The following is a 27716-nucleotide window of genomic DNA, read 5'->3' as shown; positions in this document are numbered from 1 at the left end:
CTCCCTTCACAGACCAGTGCAAACTGGCTCTAACCAGACGAGAAAAAGGAGTGGGAGGCCCCGGTGTACTTGTCCGATTACTCAATTGTGCACAAGTGTCTAGTTTGAGAAACAGACACCTCGCAAGTCCTCAACTGGCAGATTCATTAAATAGTACCCGCACAACACTAGTCTCTAACGTCAACAGTGAAGAGGCGACTTCGGGATGTTGGACTTCTCAAATAAGTTCTCAATATTGTTTAGTCCATTTTGAGAGAACGTGGGAAAAAATATAATAATTAGGGGTGGGAATAGGCTTCCGCAGAGTCTCCCTGTGTATTCCTAAAGTTAAGGATGCACGATATATCGGTGAACATATCGGTATCGGACGATATTCGCTAAAAATGCCAACATCTGTCGGCTGATGTGCAAAACCGATGTCACAGCTGACTTGCACACCTAAATAATGTAGGTACATGACATAATGACGCTACGTAAAAAAAAATTGCGCTACACGTGCAACACACCATTCCTAACCTACCCCACAATGTCTGCTGTGTGGGTCAAGCAGTCATTTGAAAGAGTAACAATTTCAGCGAGACGACAACTTGAAGGCAAAGTCCATTAAAGCCAAGAGAATTAATTTCATTGCCCTTGACAATCAACCGTTCTGTCGTGGGTGACGTTGGCTTTCGCCGACTGGTCAAGCACCGGTTAACACTATCAAGTGCGCTATTTTTCCGATAATGTCCTACTTGAGTTACACAGTAATAGCATCACTGCTATTAGCTTCATGACATACATACTATGGAATGGTGTTTAGGTCTTTGCGTGTCAAAAAAGAGACGGTAGCACTGTCAAAGCTGTACAAAAAAGTCAGCAAACACTGGCCACGAACGATGTGTTTACAATTCCGCGGTCATTTGTTCGACTGCAACTTCTGTGTTAGCTAGCTTTAGCTTGGTACCTAGCTAGCACCAATACAACCAGCCTGAAATCAATGACCAGTAAAAACTGCAGTCATTTTCATTATTCTTAGCAATGATTTAGGAATCCTTGTAAGTATTGACTAGGTTGCCACTTGTTGTTCACCTATTGAAATTGAACTTCAGTTCACGAAAATGAATATCTAGCCAGCTACCAAACCCTGTTGCCCAAAGCTAACGTTATAAGTAGCCAGCAAGCTTCATGTGGCTAGTGAGGGCTTGACCGGGTTGTGTGTTGTGAAGCTAGCCAAATTAAGGCATAGGCATAATAGTGGAATTTGCAGTTTGTCAATGACTGATGCAAATTAATACAAATAGTAGAATTATACCATACTTTCATTTTGAACGCTAACCGCAAAGTCCATTATTGTGGCTAATCCTTATTGTGGCTAGCTTCACTTAGATGGGTCCAGCCCTCATTAATCAAATAAGAATTGTCTTATAAATTAGGGTTATTTTAGATGACAGCTATATAGTTAGCTAGATTGTCATTTTGATATGTTTTTGGGGAAGAACATTGTTTGCACAAGTTCCACAGACGTGTGACTAACAGAAATGGAATAATGTGTCCCTGAACAAAAGGGGTCAAAATCAAAAGTCAGTATCTGGTGTGGCCACCAGCTTCATTAAGTACTGCAGTGTATCTCCTCCTCATGGACTGCACCATATTTGCCATTTCTTGCTGTGAGATCTTACCCCGCTCTTCCACCAAGGCACCTGCAAGTTCCTGGACATTTCTTGGGGGAATGGCCCTAGCCCTCACCCTCCGATCCAACAGGTCCCAGACGTGCTCAATGGCATTCGGGTACGGGCTCTTCGCTGGCCATGGCAGAACACTGACATACCTGTGTTGCAGGACATCACGCACAGAACGAGCACTATGGCTGGTAGCATTGTCATGCTGGAGGGTCATGTCAGGATGAGCCTGCAGGAAGGGTACCACATGAGGGAGGAGGGTGTCTTCCCTGTAACGCACAGCGCTGAGATTGAGCTTGACGTCATTGCAGGCAGTCTGATGCTGTTACATGACTGCAAACAAAGACCACCCCAGACCATGAGGGATCACCTCCACCTCCAAATCGATCCCACTCTAGAGTACAGGCAAGAGGCCGATTTCAAGTTTTCATAACAATCGAAATCTGTATTTTTTAAAAATGTATTTTTTAAGACCTTTATTTAACTAGGCAAGTCAGTTAAGAACACATTCTTATTTTCAATGACGGCCTAGGAACGGTGGGTTAACTGCCTTGTTCAGGGGCAGAAAGACAGATTTTCATCTTGTCAGTTCTAGGGATCCAATCCTGCAACCTTACAGTTAACTTGTCCAACGCAATAATGACCTGTCTCTCGTTGCACTCCACAAGGAGACTGCCTGTTACGCGAATGCAGTAAGCCAAGGTAAGTTGCTAGCTAGCATTAAACTTATCTTATAAAAACAATCAATCATAATCACTAGTTAACTACACATGGTTGATGATATTATCTAGTGTGTCCTGGGTTGCATATAATCTGACTGAGCATACAAGTATCTGACTGAGCAGTGGTAGGCAGAAGCAGACGCGTAAACATTCATTCAAACAGCACTTTCGTGCGTTTTGCCAGCAGCTCTTCGTTGTGCGTCAAGCATTGCACTGTTTGACTTCAAGCCTATCAACTCCCGAGATGAGGCTGGTGTAACCGAAGTGAAATGGCTAGCTAGTTAGCGCGTGCTAATAGCGTTTCAAATGTCACTCGCTCTGAGCCTTCTAGTAGTTGTTCCCCTTGCTCTGCATGGTAACGCTGCTTCGATGGTGTTGTGTTGCTGGTTCGAGCCCAGGGAGGAGCGAGGAGAGGGACTGAAGCTATACTGTTACACTGGCAGTACTAAAGTGTCTTTAAGAACATCCAATAGTCAAAGGTTAATGAAATACCAATGGTATAGAGGGAAATGGTCCTATAATTCCTATAATAACTACCACCTAAAACCTCTTACCTGGGAATATTGAAGACGCATGTTAAAAGGAGCCACCAGCTTTCATATGTTCTCTTGTTCTGAGCCAGGAACTGAAACGTTAGCTTTCTTACATGGCACATATTGCACTTTCGCCCCTCCAACACTTTGTTTTTGCATTATTTAAACCAAATTGAGCATGTTTCATTATTTACTTGAGACTAAATTGATTTTATTGATGTATTATATTAAGTTAAAATAAGTGTTCATTCAGTATTGTTGTAATTGTCATTATTACAAATAAATGAATTTAAAAAATTGTCCGGTTTAATCTGTATTAGCTTTTTTGGTCCTCCAATATTCGGCATCGGGGTTGAAAAAGCATTATCGGTCGACCTCTAGTCCAGGCCCGGTCGACCTCTAGTACAGGCCCGGTCGACCTCATTTGTGTCTTAAGTTTTCATAACTGTGACCTTAATTGCCTACCATCTGTAAGCTGTTAGTGTCTTAACTCACCCATCCCGTTAGCGGGATCATTTTCGTCAACATCCGCTGCATTGCCAAATTCAAATGAAATTACTAAAAATATTACATTTTTATGAAATCACAAGTGCAATATAGCAAAACACAGTTTAGCTTGTTGTTAATCCACCTGGCGTGTCAGATTTCAAAAAAGCTTTTCAGCGAAAGCATACCAAGCGTTGATGTAAGGATATCTCTCTCAGCAGACAGAACATTACAAACAGCTAGCAGCCAAGTAGATTGGTCAGAAAAGCAGTAAAATTAATGGCTTACCTTTGATCTTCGGATGTTTGCAGTCATGAGACTCCCAGTTACACAATAAATGTTCCTTTTGTTCCATAAAGATTATTTTTATATCCAAAATACCTCCATTTGTCAGTTGTGTGAACTGCAGGTTTCCCGTTTAAGCGTGATCTGGAGGACCAGGGGGAATGTTGTCCCTGCTTGAGGGGTCAGCTGTGGTGACTAGACACTAGGTTTCACAGGTCAAGAATAATGACAGCTATAATGACTTTGCCACATGGAGATCTGTGGTAACATAAACCATTTAGTTGAAAAAGAGCAAGAATGGGAATGTCATTGGTTGATCTTGCTCTTTGTTAACATCTATCATGCTGGCTGAATGTTGTGACGGCTCTGTCGATGGCACACTTGGATTTGGGGAGTTTCTCCCATTCTTCTCTGCAGATCCTCTCAAGCGCTGTCAGATTGGATGGGGAGCATTGCTGCACAGCTATATCAGTTCTGTTATACTCACAGACAATATTTTGACAGTTTTGGAAACTTTAGAGTGTTTTCTATCCTAATCTGATAATTATATGCATATTCTAGATTCTGGGCCTGAGAAATACGCAGTTTCATTTCGGTTCGTTTTTCATCCAAACATCAAAATACTACCCCCTACACTCAAGTTAACGACCGTTCCACAGGTGCATGTTCATTAATTGTTTATGGTTCATTAAACAAGCATGGGGAACAGTGTTTAACACTTTACTATGAAGATCTGTCAATTTATTTGGATTTTTACAAATGTTCTTTGAAAGACAGGGTACTGAAAAAGGGATGTTTTTTTTAAAATTTTGTTTATGTATATGTATAGATCTGGAGCGGATGAGCGGATGGTCATGGGGCCAAATAAATTGTGGACAGGAACTTAACCACAAGAAGCCGAAATGGATATATTTGACTAAAACACCATTTCAAACCTTGCTTAAATTTTGTATACGATCACATGTGCACTATATATACAAATGAATGGATTTGGCTATTTCAGGTGCATACAATTGAGCACACAGCCATGCAATTGCCATAAACAAACTGAAGAGCTCAGTGACTTTCAACACGTTTCCAACAAGTCTTTCAAAATTCTGCCCTGCTAGTGCTGCTCTGGTAAGTGCTGTTATTGTGAAGTGTAAGCATCTAGGATCAACAACGGCTCAGCCGCCAAGTGGTAGGGCACAAGCTCACAGAACGGGACCGCGGAGTGCTGAAGCGCTTAGCGTGTGAAAAATCATCCGTCTTCGGTTGCAACACTCGCTACCGAGCTCTCAAACTGCCTCTGGAAACAATGCCGGGAGCTTCATGAAATGGGTTTCCATGGCCGAGCAGCAACACACAAGCCAAAGATCACCATATGCAATGCCAAGCGTCGGCTCGAGTGACAAAGCTCGCTGCCATTGGACTCTGGATCATTGGAAGCGCATTCTCCTGGAGTGATGAATCACTCTTCACCATATGGCAGTCCGATGGACCGATCTGGGTTTGGCTGATGCCAGGAGAATTCTACCTGCCTCAATGCATAGTGCTAACTAAAGTTTGAAGGAAGAATGTCTCGGGCTGTTTTTCATGGTTCGAGCTTGGTCCCTTTAGTTTCAGTGAAGGGTAATCTAAACGATACAGCATACAATGACATTGTACAAAGAGAGTAGACACTACAAAGTGCTTCCAACTTTGTGGCAACAGTTTGGGGAAGGCCCTTTACGGTTTCAGCATGACACTGCCCCCTTGCACAAAGCGAGTTCCATACAGAAATGGTTTGTCGAGATCGGTGTAGAAGAACATGTCTGGCCTACACAGAGCACTGACCTCAATCCCATCGAACACCTTGGGGATGATTTGGAACGCCGGCTGCGAACCAGCCCTAATCGCCTGACATCGGTGCTGGACCTCAATAATAATCTTGTGGCTGAATGGAAGCAAGTCCCCGCAGCAGTGTTCCAACTTTTAGTGGAAAGCCTTCCCAGAAGATTGTAGGCTCTTATAGCATTATGCGTGGGAATACTTTGGAACAGATTTCCAATATTCAAGTGACTTGGAGATTTGCTGGTATTTGTGGTCTTGTGTCCAATATTAAAACGGAATAAAAAATACCTTCCTTACACAGGTGCTAACAGAGATGTCGTCCTATACCAGGGTTGTGTAGAGTAGACCTGGCACCCCCACGCCAGAGTGGTCCGTCTTTGGGCATGTGGGGAGTTATCCTAGTGCAGCACATGGCCGGAGAAGGAGTGACCTCACTGTACCACCGGGAATGACACTCTAACCTCTGTGCACTCATGCCAAAAGGCATGCCTGACCTTTGACCTGGTAGTAAAATGAACACCATTCATTAGAACTACTTCAGTAAGCCATGTATTGGAATATACTATGCCCGTCTCCTTTCATCAAACAAGGCAGCTATCCAAAGTGTTTTATTTTCTTCTTCTCCCCCCCCTCTGGTAACTAGTAGCTAGCTTGTCTCTGTAGCACTAGCCTGCAGTTTGAGTGACAGCAACACAGACAGTGGCAGTTTGAATTGCACTGTCACAACACAATCTGGCGTCCCTCTGGCTCATTGGCAGTCTCTCTCTGGGGCCGTCTCTCTCTGCCTAAAAGTGGCAGCAGTAGAACTGAAGTTATTGTTAGATTGTGTAGTATAAGGGAATTTGATGCTATCACTTGTAAGGCCTTTCAGTATGCATAACGCCTGCGCTGCCTCTCGAAACCTTAGGTTTCCTTTCCAGCAGGTGAAGCTCTGACAATCACTCTCCCTCTCAGGCCCTAGTGCCACTGCCAGCGACCTCTTGCCCCCATATAAGGCAGTGTAACACTAAGCACCATGGCAACCTCCCTCCACTACTCCCAACTGTCACCCTTACGGGGAGTTAATGGCACAGTGTGACAGATCTGTGGAGGGCTGACTGATGGATGGGGGACAGATTTGGAGGAGGAGTCTCTTGTAATTGCTGTTGATCCAGTATCACTTAACTTTCTCCAGTGGGGAGGGTCGTGTTGTGCACTTTTGATCTGCGTGCACGCTTGTGCAGTCGGACCTGGGGTTGTGACGGTCATGGAATTGTGGATAGCTGCCAGCCAAATTACTGCGGTCGCCGTAGTAACCGTACGAACAGCAACACATTTTTACTCCTGTTTTCTCCTCTGCTCCTGACTGCATGTACTGCAATACAAATCGAATGTATAATACAGGCGTCCTCATTCAAGTCAGAGACGATAATGAGTGGACTGGCGACCATTGCTAGTGTACGCATGGGAGCAAAACGAGGTAAAAGGATGTGTAACCTTCAATGTGCCGTGATTTGTTGATTCAACTCGACTAACATGACAAACACTCCATTGCGTGAGCCACTTCGGTCAACATTTTGAATAAACATTCTACATTTTTGCAAGGCGCAACAATGTTTCCTCACATTGAGTCCATGTTACTGTAGAAAAGGACTCGACTGCACGAATGCCCCCCGCCCCCACTTCAGTCAGCCATTTGTTCCACTGGTTTTATTTTCAGGACTCTTCATCCATAACCGTGCCGGCCCTAGAGACCTGTTTTTACCCTCTGACATGCATACGCATCAACCTTTTCTCCTCTTTTTCAGGGGTTCATCAAAGATGTCCATGAAGACTCACTCACAATAGTATTTGAAAACAAGTAAGTTGTTATTTACACTCGTGACGTGTAGTAGCTCCTCTATTTGTGAGTTACTGAGTCACAGGTTTATTCTAGTTAGACACACACACACCAGCATACCCACGCTGCTCGAGTCAGCCTTCCTTGTTTGTTTTACTTTCTTCCTGAAATCCCCATTTCAGCACCACCTGTGCTCGGGACACGGCTGTCCACAAAACCCTTTATAGTAGCCCCCCCCCCCGCTCCTCTTCCTCTAGTTGACTCTGTCCGTCTGTGGTGTCCCTAAATATAGTCCTGAGGTATACAGGCAGGCGTACTGGACAGTGGCCCCTGACATTCTTGGGATGGTTCTGCTGTTCCAACCCGCCTTGTGGAGGAGTCGCTGTTTGTGTGAGATACTACATGACTGGTTGAAACCTGTGCTTTCTATGAGTGCCTGCTTTGTTCATATTGTCACCAATATCCTCAACCTGTGTACAGTCCAACCTTATTTTATGTGAATGCTAGCCTATATTAAAATTATCATGAACCCCCTCACTTAGTGAGCATAAGTATCTTTCTGTGAATTTGTTAACAAAGCTGCAGTACATTGAGCTGTTTTTAGGCCGAGCTCTCGTTTTTAGTGTTTTAGATAAATGCACACACACTATCTCCCGATATACGTGTTCTGTAATCCACTGACGTTTATGATGATTCTATTCGTCTCTCTCACTTTGCCTTTATACACACACAGTCTATATGTAGATAATTTATCTACTGTAGATTATAGGTGCCATCTTAGGATCATTACCAAATGTAATTGAGTTACACCCAGTAAGTTTATGGCTTTTCCCATTGCAAAAATACAGTTGAATTCAGAAGTTTACATACACTTAGATTGGAGTCATTAAAACTCATTTTTCAACTACTCAACAAATTTCTTGTTAACAAACTATAGTTTTGGAAAGTTTGTTAGGACATCTACTTTGTGCACGACACAAGTCATTTTTCCAACAATTGTTTACAGACAGATTTCACTTATAATTCACTGTATCACAATTCAAGTAGGTCAGAAGTTTACTTATACTAAATTGACTGTGCCTTTAAACAGCTTGGAAAATTCCAGAAAATGTCATGGCTTTAGAAGCTTCTGATAGGCTAATTGACATCATTTGAGTCAATTGGAGGTGTACCTGTGGATGTATTTCAAGGCCTACCTTCAAACTGAATGCCCCTTTGCTTGACATCATTGGAAAATCAAAAGAAATCAGCCAAGACCTCAGAAAATAAATTCTAGACCTCCACAAGTCTGGTTCATCCTTGGGAGCAATTTCCAAATGCCTGATGGTACCATGTTAACCTGAACAAACAATAGTACGCAAGTATAAACACCATGGGAACACGCAGCCGTCATACCGCTCAGGAAAGAGAAGCGTTCAGTCTCCTCGAGATGAATGTACTTTGGTGTGAAAAGTGCAAATCAATCCCAGAACAACAGCAAAGGACCTTGTGAAGATGCTGGAGGAAATAGGTACAAAAGTATCTATATCCACAGAAAAATTAGTCCTATATTGACAACCTGAAAGGCTGCTCAGCAAGGAAGAAGCCACTGCTCCAAAACCGCCATAAAAATGCCAGACTACGTTTTGCAACTGAACATGGGGACAAAGATTGTACTTTTTTGGAGAAATGTCCTCTGGTCTGATGAAACCAAATTTGAACTGTTTGGCCATAATGACCATCGTTATGTTTGGAGGAAAACGGGGAGGCTTGCAAGCTGAAGAACACCAGCCCAACTGTAAAGCACGGGGGTGGCAGCATCATGTTTTGTGGGTGCTTTGCTGCAGGAGGGACTAGTGCACTTCACAAAATTGATTGCATCATGAGGTAGGAAAATGTGAATATATTGAAACAACATCTCAAGACATAGGTATTCAAAATGGACATTGACCCCAAGCATCCTTCCAAAGTTGGAACATTTGTGGGCAGAACTGAAAAAGTGCTTGGGAGCAAGGAGGCCTACAAATCTGACTCGGTTACACCAGCTCTGTCAGGAGGAATACGTCAAAATTCACCCAACTTATTGTGGGAAGCTTGTGGAAGGCTACCTAAAACCTTTGACCCAAGTTGAATAATTAAAAGTCAATGCTACCAAATACTAATTGAGTGTATGTAAACTTCTGACCCACTGGGAATGTGATGAAAGAAATACAAGCTGAAATTCTCAACTATTATTCTGACATTTCACATTCTTAAAATAAAGTGGTGATCCTAACTGACCTGAGACAGATTTTTTTTTACTAGGATTAAATGTCAGGAATTGTGAAACTGAGTTTAAATGTATTTGACTAAGGTATATGTAAACTTCCGTCTTCAACTGTACAATACTCCCTTTCACTGACTGTCACCATGAGATTTGTCTGTCAGCTAGAGAACACCGCCTCAGGCAGCAGGACTATTAAGCCTTATGTTAGGGGTTGACACTCTTTTGGGTCTGTCTCTTGTGTTTTGCTGTGTTTCTTAGTAATTTCATTAGGGACTATGTTCTGGAAGTACACACACACACACACACACACACACACACACACGGGCTCTACACACTGACTTTTTTAAAATTTTTTACAAGGAGCACGTGTGTGCCTAAGTTAATGTAGGTGCACACAGACAATTAGGAGTACAATGAAAAATGACATTCCAGGTCTCACAGCAAAATATTTTGGTGCATATATTCGAGTAAAATGGTCGCACTGTAGAGCCCTGCACGCACGTGCATTCAGAGGCCAGAGAAAGTGCTACGGGTAGTGGACTTGTTTCCTGTTATAAATCACATGACCGGAAGAGGGAGTTGGCTGATGTTGTAGTCTTTAAGGTGTCTCCTGTTTGTAAGATGGCTGACCGGTGTGTGTTTGATTGTTTGGCCTCTCTCCCTGTCCCCCTAAAAAGCTGGCAACCAGAGAGACAGCTGCCCTTCAGTGACGTGCGGCTGCCGCCTCCAGCCGACTACCACAAGGACATCGGCGAGGGAGAGGAGGTTGAGGTACGCCAGGCTGTTCATGTCATGTCACAAACCCCACTATCTCCCTCTAGGGTTGCGAAACTGCTTCTAGAAAAGTTCCAGGGATTTCTGGGGGGGGATTCCCCCCCCCCCCCAGTGTTACTGTGATGTCATACAGAGTCCTGTACCATACATTAATCCATATCACTATCAACGGTCTAGTTTGCTTCCTCCGCCATGATTCCAGTCATAGCTGGAGATTACTACCCATGTGGCAGTTCCCTGCTAGTCCAGAGATTACCCAGAGTCCTGTTCACCACGGCAACGTGATATAGAGAGAGATTAACCACGGTCCAATTTAGTCACGTGATTAGCCAGCTAGGATTCCATTCATCACAGCAGCACTCATTATCACCATTGAGACAAACTCATCTCATTGTCCATATAATTAATTTATATCTCATACATTCACAATTATCACTTTCCTATAAGTTTTTCACACCTGAAAGTGATGGTTTATGCTACATTGATTTCCAAAGAGATTCCCTCTTTTTGTAATTGTCCAGTTATATTCCTCTTATTGCTCTGGTACCATCCTTGCTATATGCGTCCCTAAGCAGGTATTAGGGTTGCAAAATTATGGGAACTCCCAAGTTTCCTAGAAATCTTGTTTGGAAGATTCCTATATACAGGAGGAAATGGGCCTAAACAGGAAATCCAGAATTTATAGTGGAAGTTTGCATCCCTTGCAGGTATAAACTCTGTTCAGTTTTAATCATCTCTCCTCTACCCCTCCCCAGGTGTACTCCAGGGCCAACGAGCAGGAGCCATGTGGCTGGTGGCTGGCCCGGGTGAGAATGATGAAGGGAGAGGTGAGTCAGGGACTGGTGAGTTAGGGGTTGGGTGCACGCTGGGGCCGGCATGGGGTCGGTGGGGTGGCACGGTGTGTGTTCGTAAGGAGTCAAGTTTCACTCTCTTTTGTGAACAGAGGCATGAAGAATATCTAATTCTCAACCAATACTTTAGCTATTTAGTCCTCTTTTCAACATCAAGATCAGTCCATGTCGTCATTTCTCTCATCATCACCCAGTGCCTGGGCTTACCTCCGCTGTACCCGCACCCCACCATACCCCTGTCTGCGCATTATGCCCTGAATATATTCTACCATGCCCAGAAACCTGCTCCTCTTATTCTCTGTCCCCAACGCTCTAGGCGACCAGTTTTGATAGCCTTTAGCCGCACCCTCATACTACTCCTTCTCTGTTCCGCGGGTGATGTGGAGGTAAACCCAGGCCCTGCATGTCCCCAGGCACCCACATTTGTTGACTTCTGTGTTCGAAAAAGCCTTGGTTTCATGCATGTCAACATCAGAAGCCTCCTCCCTAAGTTTGTCTTACTCACTGCTTTAGCACACTCTGCTAACCCTGATGTCCTTGCTGTGTCTGAATCCTGGCTCAGGAAGGCCACCAAAAATTCAGAGATTTCCATACCCAACTATAACATCTTCCGTCAAGATAGAACTGCCAAAGGGGGAGGAGTTGCAGTTTACTGCAGAGATGGCCTGCAAAGTAATGTCATACTTTCCAGGTCCATACCCAAACAGTTCGAACTACTAATTTTGAAAATTACTCTCTCCAGAAATAAGTCTCTCACGGTTGCCGCCTGCTACCGACCCCCCTCAGCTCCCAGCTGTGCCCTGGACACCATTTGTGAATTGATCGCCCCCCATCTAGCTTCAGAGTTTGTTCTGTTAGGTGACCTAAACTGGGATATGCTTAACACCCCGCCAGTCCTACAATCTAAGCTAGATGCCCTCAATCTCACACAAATCATCAAGGAACCCACCAGGTACAACCCTAACTCTGTAAACAAGGGCACCCTCATAGACGTCATCCTGACCAACTGGCCCTCCAAATACACCTCCGCTGTCTTCAACCAGGATCTCAGCGATCACTGCCTCATTGCCTGTATCCGCTACGGAGCCGCAGTCAAACGACCACCCCTCATCACTGTCAAACGCTCCCTAAAACACTTCTGTGAGCAGGCCTTTCTAATCGACCTGGCCCGGGTATCCTGGAAGGACATTGACCTCATCCCGTCAGTTGAGGATGCCTGGTCATTCTTTAAAAGTAACTTCCTCACCATTTTAGATAAGCATGCTCCGTTCAAAAAATGCAGAACTAAGAACAGATACAGCCCTTGGTTCACCCCAGACCTGACTGCCCTCGACCAGCACAAAAACATCCTGTGGCGGACTGCAATAGCATCGAATAGTCCCCGTGATATGCAACTGTTCAGGGAAGTCCGGAACCAATACACGCAGTCAGTCAGGAAAGCTAAGGCCAGCTTCTTCAGGCAGAAGTTTGCATCCTGTAGCTCCAACTCCAAAAAGTTCTGGGACACTGTGAAGTCCATGGAGAACAAGAGCACCTCCTCCCAGCTGCCCACTGCACTGAGGCTAGGTAACACGGTCACCACTGATAAATCCATGATTATCGAAAACTTCAATAAGCATTTCTCAACGGCTGGCCATGCCTTCCGCCTGGCTACTTCAACCTCGGCCAACAGCTCCGCCCCCCCCGCAGCTCCTCGCCCAAGCCTCTCCAGGTTCTCCTTTACCCAAATCCAGATAGCAGATGTTCTGAAAGAGCTGCAAAACCTGGACCCGTACAAATCAGCTGGGCTTGACAATCTGGACCCTCTATTTCTGAAACTATCTGCCACCATTGTCGCAACCCCTATTACCAGCCTGTTCAACCTCTCTTTCATCTCGTCTGAGATCCCCAAGGATTGGAAAGCTGCCGCAGTCATCCCCCTCTTCAAAGGGGGAGACACCCTGGACCCAAACTGTTACAGACCTATATCCATCCTGCCCTGCCTATCTAAGGTCTTCGAAAGCCAAGTCAACAAACAGGTCACTGACCATCTCGAATCCCACCGTACCTTCTCCGCTGTGCAATCTGGTTTCCGAGCCGGTCATGGGTGCACCTCAGCCACACTCAAGGTACTAAACGACATCATAACCGCCATCGATAAAAGACAGTACTGTGCAGCCGTCTTCATCGACCTCGCCAAGGCTTTCGACTCTGTCAATCACCATATTCTTATCGGCAGACTCAGTAGCCTCGGTTTTTCGGATGACTGCCTTGCCTGGTTCACCAATTACTTTGCAGACAGAGTTCAGTGTGTCAAATCGGAGGGCATGCTGTCCGGTCCTCTGGCAGTCTCTATGGGGGTGCCACAGGGTTCAATTCTCGGGCCGACTCTTTTCTCTGTGTATATCAATGATGTTGCTCTTGCTGCGGGCGATTCCCTGATCCACCTCTACGCAGACGACACCATTCTATATACTTTCGGCCCGTCTTTGGACACTGTGCTATCTAACCTCCAAACAAGCTTCAATGCCATACAACACTCCTTCCGTGGCCTCCAACTGCTCTTAAACGCTAGTAAAACCAAATGCATGCTTTTCAACCGGTCGCTGCCTGCACCTGCATGCCCGACTAGCATCACCACCCTGGATGGTTCCGACCTAGAATATGTGGACGTCTATAAGTACCTAGGTGTCTGGCTAGACTGCAAACTCTCCTTCCAGACTCATATCAAACATCTCCAATCGAAAATCAAATCAAGAGTCGGCTTTCTATTCCGCAACAAAGCCTCCTTCACTCAAGCCGCCAAGCTTACCCTAGTAAAACTGACTATCCTACCGATCCTCGACTTCGGCGATGTCATCTACAAAATGGCTTCCAACACTCTACTCAGCAAACTGGATGCAGTCTATCACAGTGCCATCCGTTTTGTCACTAAAGCACCTTATACTACCCACCACTGCGACTTGTATGCTCTAGTCGGCTGGCCCTCGCTACATATTCGTCGCCAGACCCACTGGCTCCAGGTCATCTACAAGTCTATGCTAGGTAAAGCTCCGCCTTATCTCAGCTCACTGGTCACGATGGCAACACCCATCCGTAGCACGCGCTCCAGCAGGTGTATCTCACTGATCATCCCTAAAGCCAACACCTCATTTGGCCGCCTTTCGTTCCAGTACTCTGCTGCCTGTGACTGGAACGAATTGCAAAAATCGCTGAAGTTGGAGACTTTCATCTCCCTCACCAACTTCAAACATCAGCTATCTGAGCAGCTAACCGATCGCTGCAGCTGTACATAGTCTATTGGTAAATAGCCCACCCTTTTCACCTACCTCATCCCCGTACTGTTTTTATTTATTTACTTTTCTGCTCTTCTGCACACCAATATCTCTACCTGTACATGACCATCTGATCTTTTATCACTCCAGTGTTAATCTGCAAAATTGTAATTATTTGCCTACCTCCTCATGCCTTTTGCACACATTGTATATAGACCCCCCCTTCGTTTTCTACTGTGTTATTGACTTGTTAATTGTTTACTCCATGTGTAACTCTTTGTTGTATGCTCACACTGCTATGCTTTATCTTGGCCAGGTCGCAGTTGCAAATGAGAACTTGTTCTCAACTAGCCTACCTGGTTAAATAAAGGTGAAATAAAAAAAAAAAAAAAAAAAAAAATTTGGTGCACTCTCGTGTCATGTGCATGTTGTGTGATGAAACAGCATTTTACACACCCTCTTCATCCACTATGGGATATCCCTCAGTCATTCCTTGGCCAGACCGACCGACAGCAGTCTAGTGTAGGTTAATAGGGTCAGCTAAGGCAGCAGGAAGCGCATTGTGTGTTTAATGCAGGCTGGCCCATACTGTAGGGCCACCCAGACTATACACAGATTCTAGATTCCATTTTGACCCCTACACCTGACGCACTTCTGTAGATCAGAAAGCATTCTCTAGGTGGAATTATGTGGGAAGTTTCACCTAGTCTATGAGAAGGAACTCGAAAGCAACTACCATTGTTTTATACCTATTCAATCCTCTCAGATCTTCAGGAGTGGCGAGGCGTTTTCTTCCCGAGTCGGCCCCCTATTCCCTATATAGTGCACTACTTTTGACCGGAGCTCTGGGAATCCAATGGGAATCAAACAGGCAGACTGACTATGGGTCAGTAGGGTGAGACTGAGGTGTTGGTTATTGAGGCCTCGTGCTGTGTGACGCTAGATACGACAACTGCATTTGGATCCGTGATAAAGCCCTGTTGGAATGTCTGCTCTGTTTAGTGATGGTTTTAAAACTGGCCTAAGAGCATGGCGTGTGGTGTATTCCGTCTCTTTCTCCTCCCTCTTTCTCGCTCTCATTCTGAGCCAGAGGGGACTAGAAAAAGGGCTTGGTTCATCAATCAAATTAATAAAGGCTATGCTGGATGAAATATTAAAGAGTGCCATTTTTTATTTACTTTCCTTAAAAACCCTATTAATCCTCAATGTGATGGAGAAATAAGTTGTCTGTGGTATGAATGCAGTCTTGGTCTGTTTTAGATTTGTTGCAGTGTTTGCTGACTAGGTAGTTGGGTAGTATTAACGTGTCTAGCCTGACTGAATATGGCCCCTCCTTATTATTTGGACCATATGTTCATATGGGTCGGTCTCTATTGATTACTCTTCAGCACTACTTTTATTTCTCTTGCCATTTCTCTCTGAGAACCCTTGTCTCTATTTGAACCCTTCAGTTCTACGTCATCGAGTACGCAGCCTGCGACGCCACATACAACGAGATCGTCACACACGAACGCATCCGGCCCGTCAACCCCAACAGCCCCTCCTCCCGAAACTCCTTCCACAAGGTCCCCATCGCTGTCCCAGAAGACCTCCGGGACATGTGAGTGTCTGACCCTGGCACTGCACTACACCTGCCTCACCACTGGTGGCGCTGTAGCACTGCACTCAGACTGACCGTCTACGGGTGTTACTCCAATAGTCACGGGAGTATATTGCTTTGACATGAAATGGAAAACCTATTTCCTATTTAGTGCACTACTTTTGACTGTTCCGTCTCGTAGTGAACTATGTAGTTTATTCTATTTGTGAGGGGGTTCTTGTTACAGTTAAATACATTGAAATGTCATCTGAGCTTTGTCGTGTTTGGCCAGTCCAATGGCACCTCTCTCAGTAGCTACATAGTGCGTTGTTATTGTTGTGAGTAACTGTGGATTCACCCAGAGTTTATTGTTGGACCAACAGCTGTGCAAACGACAACATCCACAAAGACTTCAGGAAAGCCATCGGAGCCAACTGTATCTTCTACAGTGCAGCCTCACACGAGCTCACTGTGCTGGTCAGTATCACAACTACTGCTTCCAGGGCCTGTATTCACTAAGCTTCTCAGAGTAGGAGTACTGATCTAGGATCAATTTAGCCTTTTTAGGTCATTCATAAGGTTATATGGACTTGATCCTATATCAACACAACAACTACGACATGTTTTTAATACGGACCATAGTTTTGTCCTTTTTTTCTCTGTAAAAGTAGCTTTCTCACACTAATTCTCTTTCTCTAGTCAACGAACGAGACGTCAGTAAAGCGTGCTGCTCTCCTGAGTGACATGCACTTCCGCAGCATCCGTACCAAGCTCATGCTCATGTCCCGCAACGAAGAAGCCACTAAACACCTTGAGGTACAAATGCACATTATGTTCATTCAATTAAAATGTAACGTGGAGACCGGCCATCAAAATGTCGAGACATACACCCTTTTCTCCTTGCCCCCCAGACCAGTAAGCAGCTGGCGTCAGCATACCAGGAGGAGGTGAAGGTAAGGGAAGACCTGATGGGTCTGGCCATTGGCTCCCACGGTGCCAACATCCAGCAGGCCAGGAAGGTGCCCGGTGTCACCGCCATCGAACTGGAGGAGGAGAGCTGCACCTTCAGGATCTACGGAGAGGTGTGTGGGCGTGTCGTGTTTGTGCGTGTGTTTAGGTGAGAGAGAGGGGTCTTGGTGTGTGTGTCAGTCTTTGTCTCTGTGTATAATGGCTTGTTTGCATTGCAGACTCCAGAAGCAGTGAAACTGGCCAGGGTTTTCCTGGAGTTCAAAGAAGACTACTTCCAGGTGCCCAGGAACCTCGTAGGTGAGTTAACTTCTTGACGCACCCCATCCCGTTAGCGGGATAATTTTCAAAAACACCCGCTGAATTGCAGTGTGCGAAATTCAAATAAAATTACTGAACATATTTAATTTTCATGAAATCACAAGTGCAATATAGCAAAACACCGCTTAGCTTGTTGTTAATCTACCTGTCGTGTCAGATTTTGAAAATATGCTTTACAGCGAAAGCAAGCCAAGCGTTTGTGAGTTTATCGATCACTAGAAAAAAAACATTATGAACACCTAGTATCAAAGTAGCTTGGTCACGAAAATCAGAAAAGCAATGTTTTCACTCACGAGACTCCCAGTTACACAAATGTTCCATGAAGATAATTTTTATATCCAAAATACTTCCATTTGTTTGGTGCGATATGTTCAGAAATCCACAGGCTTGAGTTGTCACGACATCGCAGACGAAAATTCCAAATAGTATCCGTAATGTCCACAGAAACATGTCAAACGTTTTTTATAATCAATCCTCAGGTTGTTTTTAAAATATATAATCGATAATATATCAACCGGGACTGTCGCTTTTTCAATAGGAGAGGGAGAGACAATGGCTGCCCCACTCTGTTGCGCAAGCAAAACTCTGCGAACACCCAGCTATCCACTGACGTGATGTTATCTTTCTCACTCATTTTTTTTCAAAATAAAATCCTGAAACTTTGTCTAAAGACTGACACCTTGAGGAAGCGATAGGAAAAGGAATCAGGTTGGTATCCCTTTAAATGGAGCGAAGGCATGTAATGGAACATGGAGCTTTCAAAATAGAAGCCACTTCCTGGTTTGATTTTCCTCCTGTTTTCGCCTGCCATATCAGTTCTGTTATACTCACAGACAATATTTTGACAGTTTTGGAAACTTTAGAGTGTTTTCTATCCTAATCTGACAATTATATGTATATTCTAGTTTCTGGGCCTGAGAAATAGGCAGTTTCAAATGGGTATGTTTTTCATCCCAAAAAATCCAAATCCTCCTCCCTACACTCAACAAGTTAAAGCACATACCTGTGATTTAGTCAATCACAAAATGTCCTGTATATATACATGTATTGAGAAACATTGATACCATCTCAATTGTACCATTGTTTTTAATTTTAATATAAACTTGACTCGTCCAACTATTCCTGACTCGTCCACCTTTTCTCCCCCCCCCCCCCCCTTCTCCCAGGCAAAGTGATCGGCAAGAACGGAAAAGTCATTCAGGAGATCGTAGACAAGTCGGGTGTGGTTCGGGTCCGGATCGAGGGGGACAACGACAAAAAGCTTCCCCGGGAGGAGGTAGGCAGGCAGGGGGCTGGCAGAGAAGACACTGCCCCTAAACAAGAGGTGAATGGAGCGCTGCGGCCGCTCTAACAATAACCGTACCACGGTGTTAATTACCGCTTCTATGTTTTCACCGTCACCGCCATCGTCTTTGTCAAAATTCTGATCGCTTTCCCAACATTTCCAGAGATTCTGGTTGGAAGATTTCTGGAGTTAGGAGAGAATAAGCAGGAAATCCAGCAGTCCTTCAACTGGGATTTCTGTAAAACCATAAGCTCTGTCTACAGGCTGCCAGTTATCCCATTTCAGTTTCCACAGCATGTCTGTCTGTACGGCACCTGTTCTAGGGGGGTTGGCTGGGGTCTCATCGGTTGGTGTTTGTTGTTCAGTGTGCTTTCTTGTGATTGTGAGCGTACACGCAAGTAAAAAAAAAAAAATCCTTCAAAGAGAACCCTCTCTCATTCAGCGTATTTCTACATCAACGTAAATACATCGGTTCTTTGGCCTTTGCGAAAATGTACAAATGTCCATGACTAAACAGCAGGACTCTTCCCCCCTCAAATCCATGACGCGCTCTCCACTAGTAGGTCTACTCTACCAGTCTACTGTCTTAAATCCTCCTCTCCTCCTCTCCAGGGCATGGTCCCCTTTGTCTTTGTGGGAACTAAGGAGAACATCAGCAATGCCCAGGCCCTGCTGGAGTACCATGTGGCCTACCTACAGGTGAGACACACAAGCAGAAACCCTTACACAGACCACTAGACAAGTAATAGACACTCAACCCTCTAAGTATTCACTCCTCTTTTTCCACATTTTGTTACAGGCTGAATTGTATTAAATTGAGATTTAATGATGTCAAAGTGGAATTGTTTGTGGAAATGTTTAATAATGAATGTCGCTTTGAGCATGGTGAAGTTACTAATTACATTTTTGATGGTGTATCAATGCACCCAGTCACTACAAAGATACGGGCATCCTTCCTAACTCAGTTGCCGGAAAGGAAGGAAACCGAATTCACCATGAGGCCAATGTTGACGTTAAAACAGTGTGTTTACTGGCTGTAATGTGGGAGAACTGAGGTTTGGTCCACGTTATAGTCACAATACTAACCCAAATGACAGAGTGAAAAGGAGGCCTGTACAGAATAAAATGTTCCAAAACATGCATCCTTTTGCAAAATTGCACTAAATTAAAACTCAATGTCCTGGATACAAAGCTTTATATTTGGGGCAAACGCAACACATCACTGTGTACCACTCTTCATATTTTCAAGCATGTTGGTGTCTGCGATGTTATGGGTATGCTTGTCATCGGCAAGGGGGGGGGGGGGGTGATAAAAAATAAACTAAATAATGCTAAGCAACAGACACTGGGAAACAAATGAACCTTTCAGATGGACAATAACCTAAAACACAGGCCCAGTGTACACTGGGGTTGCTTACCAAGGTGACATTATGTTCCTGAGTGGCATAGTTTTGACTTAAATCACATAAACCCAAGACTTCAAAATGGCTGTCAAGCAATGTTCAATAACCAACTTCACAGAGCTTGAATAATTTAAAAGAATAATGTGCAAATATTGTACAATCCAGGTGTGCAAAGCTCTCAGCTGTAATCTCTGCCAAAGTTGATTCTAATCTGTATTGATTTAGAGGTTTGAATACTTATGTAAATTTCATTTCTCTATTTAATTTTCAATAAATTTGCAGGAATGTCTCAACATGTTTTCACTTTGTTATTATGGGGTATTGTGTGTAGCTCGAATTCAGGCTGTAACAGAACAATGTGGAGTAAGTCGAGGGATATGAATTCTTTCTCAAGGCACAGTAAATGTTGACCCTATATGCCTCTGAATATCTAGAGTAAACCTAGGCACTGTGACTGGGCCAATGGCCTGAATATACACGCATGGTAGGCGTTCCCCTTACCCACAGTTCTAGGATCAAATTACCCTCCCCCATAACCATAGAAGGCAATTAATATCTGACCCTGAATCAGGAGAAAGTTTCTAATCTACCTACTTGTGAATATGGGAAACTAGTGTCTTTCAAAAGGTGATGTACTGTATACTGTCTGGGGACTTGTGGGGTGGGTGGGGGTTCCAGATCATTTCAGTGGTCACCTGTCCCCCCTCCATCCACCCTTTACCTCCATGTGAAAGCTGCTGAGAGTAGCTCCGTTTTACCCTTACCCTGCGTGCTTTTATAAATAGTCCCCTGCTCAGTGTTTGGAAGAGGGGGTAGCGGTGTAGATTACAGGTTATCTGGACCCTAGCCTCCCAAAATAACGCCTCTACCCATCCTTGCACCCCCTTGCTCCTGGTCAGCCACCTCCCTCAAGGGTCAGCTGTTCAGCAGCTGTTGCATTCTGAAGTGACACCCTCAGCCACCTCACCTAACCAAAAGGCCCCAGTGAACTGCTGTCAGTGTATTTGATCCCCAGCCCTTACACTCCTAAACTGATCCGGCTACCCACAGTCTTGCCCACACTGCAGAACTGAAAAAGATGTATGTCAGTCTTGAAAAGGCTTTTTTCCTTCTCCTCAGATACTGAAATTTCACGTCAAACTTTTGCAGTATGGCCCATAAAACTCCCGACAAAAGTAGTGCACAATATAGGGAATGTGATGCCATTTTGGGACGGGTCCTGTATGTTTCAAAATAAATGTTTGCCAGCCCACAGCGGTCCAGGCTCTTTGCCCACACAAGATATTCTTTCTGTCTATGTTGTAATGAAAGAAGACGAGTCGGCGGCCAGTATTTTCCAATAAACTTCAGTGGACTATTAACAGAATATATTTACTTAAGAATACATATGGGAGCAGTTGGCATAGTGCATCAGGACCCCCAACTGCAACGTGTTTCAACTAGTCTTCATCAGGCAGCGTATGTTCTAACGTGCTCTATAGCAGACGCCTCAAGTCCTAAACTGGCAGCTTCATTAAATGGTACCCGCAAAACACCAGTCTCAACGTCAACAGTGAAGAGGCGACTCCGGGATGCTGGCCTTCTAGGCAGAGTTGCAAAGAAATAGCCATATCTCAGACTGGCCAATGAAAATAAAAGATTAAGATGGTCAAAAGAACACAGACACTTGACAAACGAACTCTGCCTAGAAGGCCAGCATCCCAGAGTCGCAGTTTTCACAGTTGACTTTGAGACTGGTGTTTTGCGGGTACCATTTAATGAAGCTGCCAGTTGAGGACTTGAGGCGTCTATTTCTCAAACAAGACACTTATGTACTTGTTCTCTTTCTCAATTGTGCACTGGGGTGTCCCACTCTCTATTCTGCTTAGAGCCAGTTTGAGCTGTTCTGTGAAGGGTGTAGTACACGGCGTTGGCCAAGAAACTGACATCTATTTCTTATTTCAAGATCTTCAGTTTCTTGGCAATTTCATTTCCCAGAACAAGAATAGACTGAGTTTCAGAAGGAAGTTATTTTTCTAGCCATTTTGAGCCTGTAATCGATCCAACCAATGCTGATGCTCCAGATACTCATCTAGTCTAAATGCCAGTTTTATTGCTTCTTTAATCAGAACATAATTGCAAAAGGGTTTTCTAATGATCAATTTTCCTTTTTTAAATGATCAACTTGAATTAGCTAACACAATGTGCCATTGGAACACAGGAGTGATGGTTGCTGATAATGGGCCTGTGTAGAAATTCCATTAAAAAAAATCTACTGTTTCCAGTTACAATAGTAATTAACAATGTCTAACACTGTATTTCTGATCAATTAGATTTAATGGACCAAAAAAAGTGCATTTCTTTCAAACACAAGGAAATTTCTAAGTGACTCAACTTTTGAACGGTAGTGTATGTTCTAACATATATACACTGCCCAATAGGAATGAGTCTAGGATGTAAGTTCTAACATATATACACTGCCCAATAGGAATGAGTCTAGGATGTAAGTTCTAACATATATACACTGCCCAATAGGAATGAGTCTAGGATGTAAGTTCTAACATATATACACTGCCCAATAGGAATGAGTCTAGGATGTAAGTTCTAACATGTACTTCTGTCTCTCTAACAGGAAGTGGAGCAGCTGCGTCTGGAGCGGCTGCAGATTGACGAGCAGCTCCGTCAGATCGGGGTGGGTTATCGTGCTCCCCCTAGTCGGGTCGGGGGCACTGGCCCCGGGGACAGGGAGAAGGGCTACCTGACGGACGAGAGCAGCAACTCCACCAACCTCCACACCTCCCGCATCTACGGAGGCCGCGGCCGAGGGCGCAGGCCCTCCAACAGCCAGTACTCTGGATATGGTGACTAGACAACTCCTTTGATCCCTCCCTGTTTATGACAGATTCTGACTTAACAAACCTGGCATGCTTCTTATCTGAATAATTCAATTTCCTTTCTGGGTTGTTAGTTGTTGGTTGTGTGATATTAGTTGTTTGCAGGCTACACTCTGTCAATAGTCTTCAGGGATGATGATCTGGTAAAATTTTGAGCTTTGCTGCAGTGAACACCAACTAGTCTGACTCTACTAGGAGAACACCCTCTCTCATGGGTTTGCTGATGAGTTGACTGGTACATACTTAGACTACCGGTAGAACATCCCACGTATGGTGGGAGGTAACTTAGCGTTCAGAGCGTTGGACTCGTAATCCCCGAGCCGACTAGGATGAAAAATTGGTCCATCTGCCCTTGAGCAAGGATCTTAAACCTAATTGCTCCAGGGTCGCTGTTAGTAATGACTGATCCCTGGCCGTGAGTGGGATATTTAAAAAAGTCCTCCATTTTACACGGTACAGGTTACACACTTGTACATGTGTGAAACAGGACAAATATAAGCACCCTCTATTTGACATAGACCCCACCCTGCATCTTCCTCTTTCCTCTGTTTTTGCTCATCCCTTGTTCTATACCATTGTTTTTATGCTGTATGTTTCTGTCTGTTACAGGTACCAACTCTGAGCAGTCCAACGCCTCTGAGCCTGAGGACCTCAATGAGCGTGATCAGCGTCCACGGGGCGTGGGTGGAGATGAGCGAGGCTCCCGCCGGGGTGGCAGGGGCCGTGGATCCAACACCGGACGGGGCCGCGGAGGACCCGCCTCACGACCTTCCAACTCAATCAGCTCCGGTACAACACGGGGGGATAATAGTCCAAGCTAGGGTACTGAGTTGTATTCATTAAGCACCAAATGGAAGATAACGGACGGAATTAGGGAAGTACTGCCTGAACTTGTCCAATGAGAAACGCTCGTTTGTATATTTCGCAGCAAATCGTTTTTCTACAGTTAGCCCTAATGAATCGGCCCTGGGTGATATTGGCATCTTCCAGGTCAAACCCCATGGTCTAGTTGTTTCTCATAACTGGAAGGTGGTGCAGTTTGATGTTGTAGGCCTCATCTTCCCATGTCTCTCACATTCCCTCTTTTTTTCTCCCCTGTCCAGTGCTGAAGGACCCGGACAGCAACCCGTTCTCCCTGCTGGAGGGTGAGAGTGAGCAGGGTGACACAGATGCCAGTGAGGGGGTGGGAGAGGTAGATCTCAGGAGACGCTCTCGCCGTCGCCGCAATGACCAGGAGCCCAGTGTGATGGACGCCGCTGCCACAGAGTCAGACAGCCAGGCCGGACCCAACGAGAATGGACTGGGTAGGAGGGCTTGAGGCTTAAGATGGTTATGCTGTGAGACTAGGTTGAAGTATGTTTATTTTCTCAGACTTCCTATCCATTATAAAAATATTTTTTTACCAGATGAGCAGGGCAGACCCCAGCGCCGCAACAGGAGCCGCCGTCGCCGTAACCGTGGCAATCACCCAGAGGGAGGATCCGCCAGCTGTGACAGATTGCCAGTTGAAGGTGAGTAGTGTGTCAGACCGTCCCTCCATGTTGTCAGTCTGGACCTTGGATAGATTTCTATTCTCTACCCTATCCTTCCTTAGTCTGATCCCCTCACTGTGTAGCGCTGGGGTTGTCATTATACTGGATCTCGTGGTTACATCACTGTTCTCTGGGTTGTTGTGTTCTGCAGTGACCGTGGCAGACTACATCTCCCGCGCCGAGTCCCAGAGCCGACAGACCCTTCCCCAGGAAACACTTGCTGCTCCCGAGCTCAAGGTATGCGCACACACACACACACACACACGAAGATGTCAGCTTTTAGTGTTCCTGTTAAACTGACCATTTCCCTCCCCTGCTCTCCTTCCTCAGGAGAACGGGAGCAGTGCCAAGAGGGACGAGCACATGGCCCCCTCCAAGCGTTCCCCTAGCAACGGCATGGCCATACCCAGCGAGACCCTTGTCAACGGCGTCTCGTAGAGGACTAGGCCTCGCCCCCTAAAAACCCACGTCTAGAGCAAGACTTCATGGCAAACTCTGTCCCTGCTTGCATTTACTTAAACCTTAAAACAGATGAGTGAAAAACGACAAAATACCAGATTCATACTACTATGAGAGAGAGGGGGGAGAGAAAGTACATAAAAACGACAAAAGCATCTTAAAAACACACGTAATGGTGTATGTTATCCTATCTATCAGTACTTAGTGCTTATTTAAATAAAAAACACCTAGCTTGCCAGAAAATAGCTGGTGGATACGACTTGATTTTTAAAGAAATAACAAACACAGGATGGGACTTTATTTTTTATTTTTTTTGCAAGTTTTTGTTTTATTTTGATGTTATCACTGGTTTGGACTTTTGGCCGCTCTCCCATTCAAACAGTCTTTTACCAGTCTAAAGGTCCGGAGGATAGATGATGCTAGCTGGAGGATAGGAGGGATGGGCGGACGAGTCCAAGAGGTGAAGAACAAGCGTCAGGCGTGTTACGTTACGTACCCTGGCCTAAACGTCAGTTGGTGATGATGGACAGAAAGTCAAACAGATGTGATTATTGATAGACATTGTGCCTTGAATTTGAAAAAAAAAGAAGAAAAAAAAAGTTTGTTTTTGTTTCACAGGAAAGAGGTTTTTCTTTGAGAAGAGAACAGACCAGTAGCGAGGGAAGGGGGAGTTAAATGATTGCAGAGGTATTAACTGTGGTAATACAGAAAAGAACGAGGGAACGAATGACTGGCCAGAGAGTCTGGTGCCAAACAAGAAACTCAAGGCGCTTGTCCTCCCTAAGAGTGGACTGGACAGCGTTTGGGCTGTGTGTGTGTGTGTGTGTATGTATGTATGTAGGTACGTGTGCACAGTTGAGAGCTGGCAACCCTGGGTCAGTGGTGAGTTCACAATGGCAGGTGAGGCCACTATTGGCTGGGAGGATAGGAAGGGGTGTTGTGTCACTTCCCCTCTCCCTTGCTTGACGCTCGTGTCCGGGGCTGGTCCTACACACAGCCTTTCAGACTGACAGACAAGGAAATAGATTGAGTACTTGATTAGTCGATGGATTTAGACTGTAAACAAAACGTCACAGTGCCTCTTTCTCCGGGCCTACTGGCTGTGTGGAATAGGGAGGTAGGGTAACATGGCGCTGTAGCTCCCAGCCACACTAACATATGCCTGGGTGAACCGCAGCATGGGAGACCCAACGCACACGCCATGGTGACCACGAGATGGAGGGAGGTAGAGTGTAGAAGGCTGGCCACGTTGTTTCACCCTTCTAGAGGGTCTGTGTGGCGTGCGGGGAGTGAGGAGACTGACTGTGACGAGCGCAGCTTCAAAAGAGATGAGGAGAGCTATACACACGCACGGTTACACACAGATGCACAAACTGCAACCGTAACACGACACTGTTGCAATTCAGTCACGGGCGGTGGGGTGCAGTCAGTGTGGTCGCCCCACGTTATGTTCGGAGGAGACGTGAGTGTTTTTGAGATTAACTAACTATAAGCAAGGTGGTTGTCCTGTTCTTAAAAGGTGGCGGGCGAGGGGCGTGAGGGAGGAGACTCAAACTCTTATTGGCTTGTGGGCTCATGTTGTTACTGTCGTCTTGGTTACCTCTCAACTACTTTTGTTCTTTCCACATCATAGAAAATGTGAAATAAAATGGAAGTGAAATCAACTGTCTGAGATGAACTGATTGATTTCTTCTGTCTGAGTTTGCGCTCTATTTTTCTAAATCGATAAACAAGCTAATTTGCATGATCATTTAGCAGTAGCTTTGCATGAGGGAGAGGGTCACGTTTCAGCTTCACCACTACGTCATCCACTACTAGAACTGCTGCTAATGTCCACATCGAATGTGTTTAAGAATCCATACCTTGGAGCAGGGCTCCAACGTTGTTCCTGGAGAACTACCATCCTGTAGGCAGGCTTTTGCTCCTTCCAGGCGGTAGATTTCCAGAACCAGGGTTGGAGAGCCCTGCCTTAGACACTTTAGTACTGTAGTGGCTTCTCTGACTACCTTTCCACCACTCATTGACCCACAAGATGGCTGCCTTTTTTACTGGTATGACTAAGAATAGAATTAGCCCCATTTCTTACTCTTAAGTATTACAATACGTTTTTAACACAAACCTGGCACATCAGTGTTCTCACAGCCACAAGTATTGAGTGGGATGAGGTGTGTTTACTGGATTAAAATCAACTGGATTGTGTTGCCCCCTTTTGGTTAAACTGTCTTTCTGTGTCATGGTATGAGAGCAGAGCACTGATTATTTCAAATAATGAATTCAGTTGTGCATGCCTGCATGTGGGATTAAGAGACCGATTTGAACACTTAATGTATTGTTTGTGTGAAACGTATACCTCACTTGTCTATACTGTATCTCCCTCTCTTGGCTCCCTGTATCCCTATGTCTTTCTGGTTGGGGAGGATGTTGACGTTTGTGTGTATGTTAGTAGTACTGTTTAGGTACTGTCAACTCTTCACTCTGTGTCAGGTTGTCTCTGGTCTTCTCACTCATGTTCTGATGGCAATAAAGGACTTTTCATTGTTTGATACATTTTTACGTATTTGTCCCTTGGGCTAAATCAGGAGTTGCTGAAATACAAAAGACAGTAACATAGATTGAATAGTCTAGATTAATTCCAACCTTTTGAAATGATTCCTTTGTCTATTACAGCAGCCTATGCTGATAATGTTTCTACAAACACAGCGCTAAACCCTCATTTCAGTCCTCCTAATATTGTTACAGAGCATTTAGCTCTCTGGTTCAGTGCTCTCCAACCTTGTTCCTGAAGGGCTACTGTCCTGTAGATTAGGCTGAAACCCTAATCTAGCGCACCTGATTCTAATAATTAGCTGGTTGATA

General features: G+C 44.9%; 1 protein-coding gene across 4 annotated transcripts in view; it reads left to right on the top strand.

Annotated features, from left to right (window-relative positions):
* The window catches only part of LOC109906452 (FMR1 autosomal homolog 1), a 32951-nt gene extending 5546 nt beyond the window's left edge, over window positions 1-27405 (top strand). Inside the window, exons 2-17 of one of the 4 annotated variants that reach the window (XM_020504160.2) lie at window positions 7287-7339; window positions 10241-10334; window positions 11093-11164; window positions 15894-16042; window positions 16405-16498; window positions 16721-16837; window positions 16933-17103; window positions 17209-17287; window positions 18475-18584; window positions 19206-19292; window positions 22608-22836; window positions 23479-23658; window positions 23973-24173; window positions 24276-24380; window positions 24553-24638; window positions 24732-27405. In XM_020504160.2, coding sequence (XP_020359749.1) covers window positions 7287-7339; window positions 10241-10334; window positions 11093-11164; window positions 15894-16042; window positions 16405-16498; window positions 16721-16837; window positions 16933-17103; window positions 17209-17287; window positions 18475-18584; window positions 19206-19292; window positions 22608-22836; window positions 23479-23658; window positions 23973-24173; window positions 24276-24380; window positions 24553-24638; window positions 24732-24839 — 1935 coding nt within the window. In that variant the 3' untranslated portion in view covers window positions 24840-27405. Of the gene's footprint in view, window positions 1-7286; window positions 7340-10240; window positions 10335-11092; window positions 11180-15893; window positions 16043-16404; window positions 16499-16720; window positions 16838-16932; window positions 17104-17208; window positions 17288-18474; window positions 18633-19205; window positions 19293-22607; window positions 22837-23478; window positions 23659-23972; window positions 24174-24275; window positions 24381-24552; window positions 24639-24731 lie in introns of all 4 variants that reach the window. The other 3 variants (XM_020504159.2, XM_031791964.1, XM_020504158.2) reach the window with 3 other exon arrangements.
* The last annotated feature ends 311 nt before the right edge of the window (window positions 27406-27716 follow it).

This window comes from Oncorhynchus kisutch, linkage group LG16 (genome assembly GCF_002021735.2).
Source record: "Oncorhynchus kisutch isolate 150728-3 linkage group LG16, Okis_V2, whole genome shotgun sequence".
Classification (NCBI taxonomy): Eukaryota; Metazoa; Chordata; class Actinopteri; order Salmoniformes; family Salmonidae; genus Oncorhynchus; species Oncorhynchus kisutch.
This window is presented reverse-complemented; position numbering and strand designations above follow the sequence as displayed.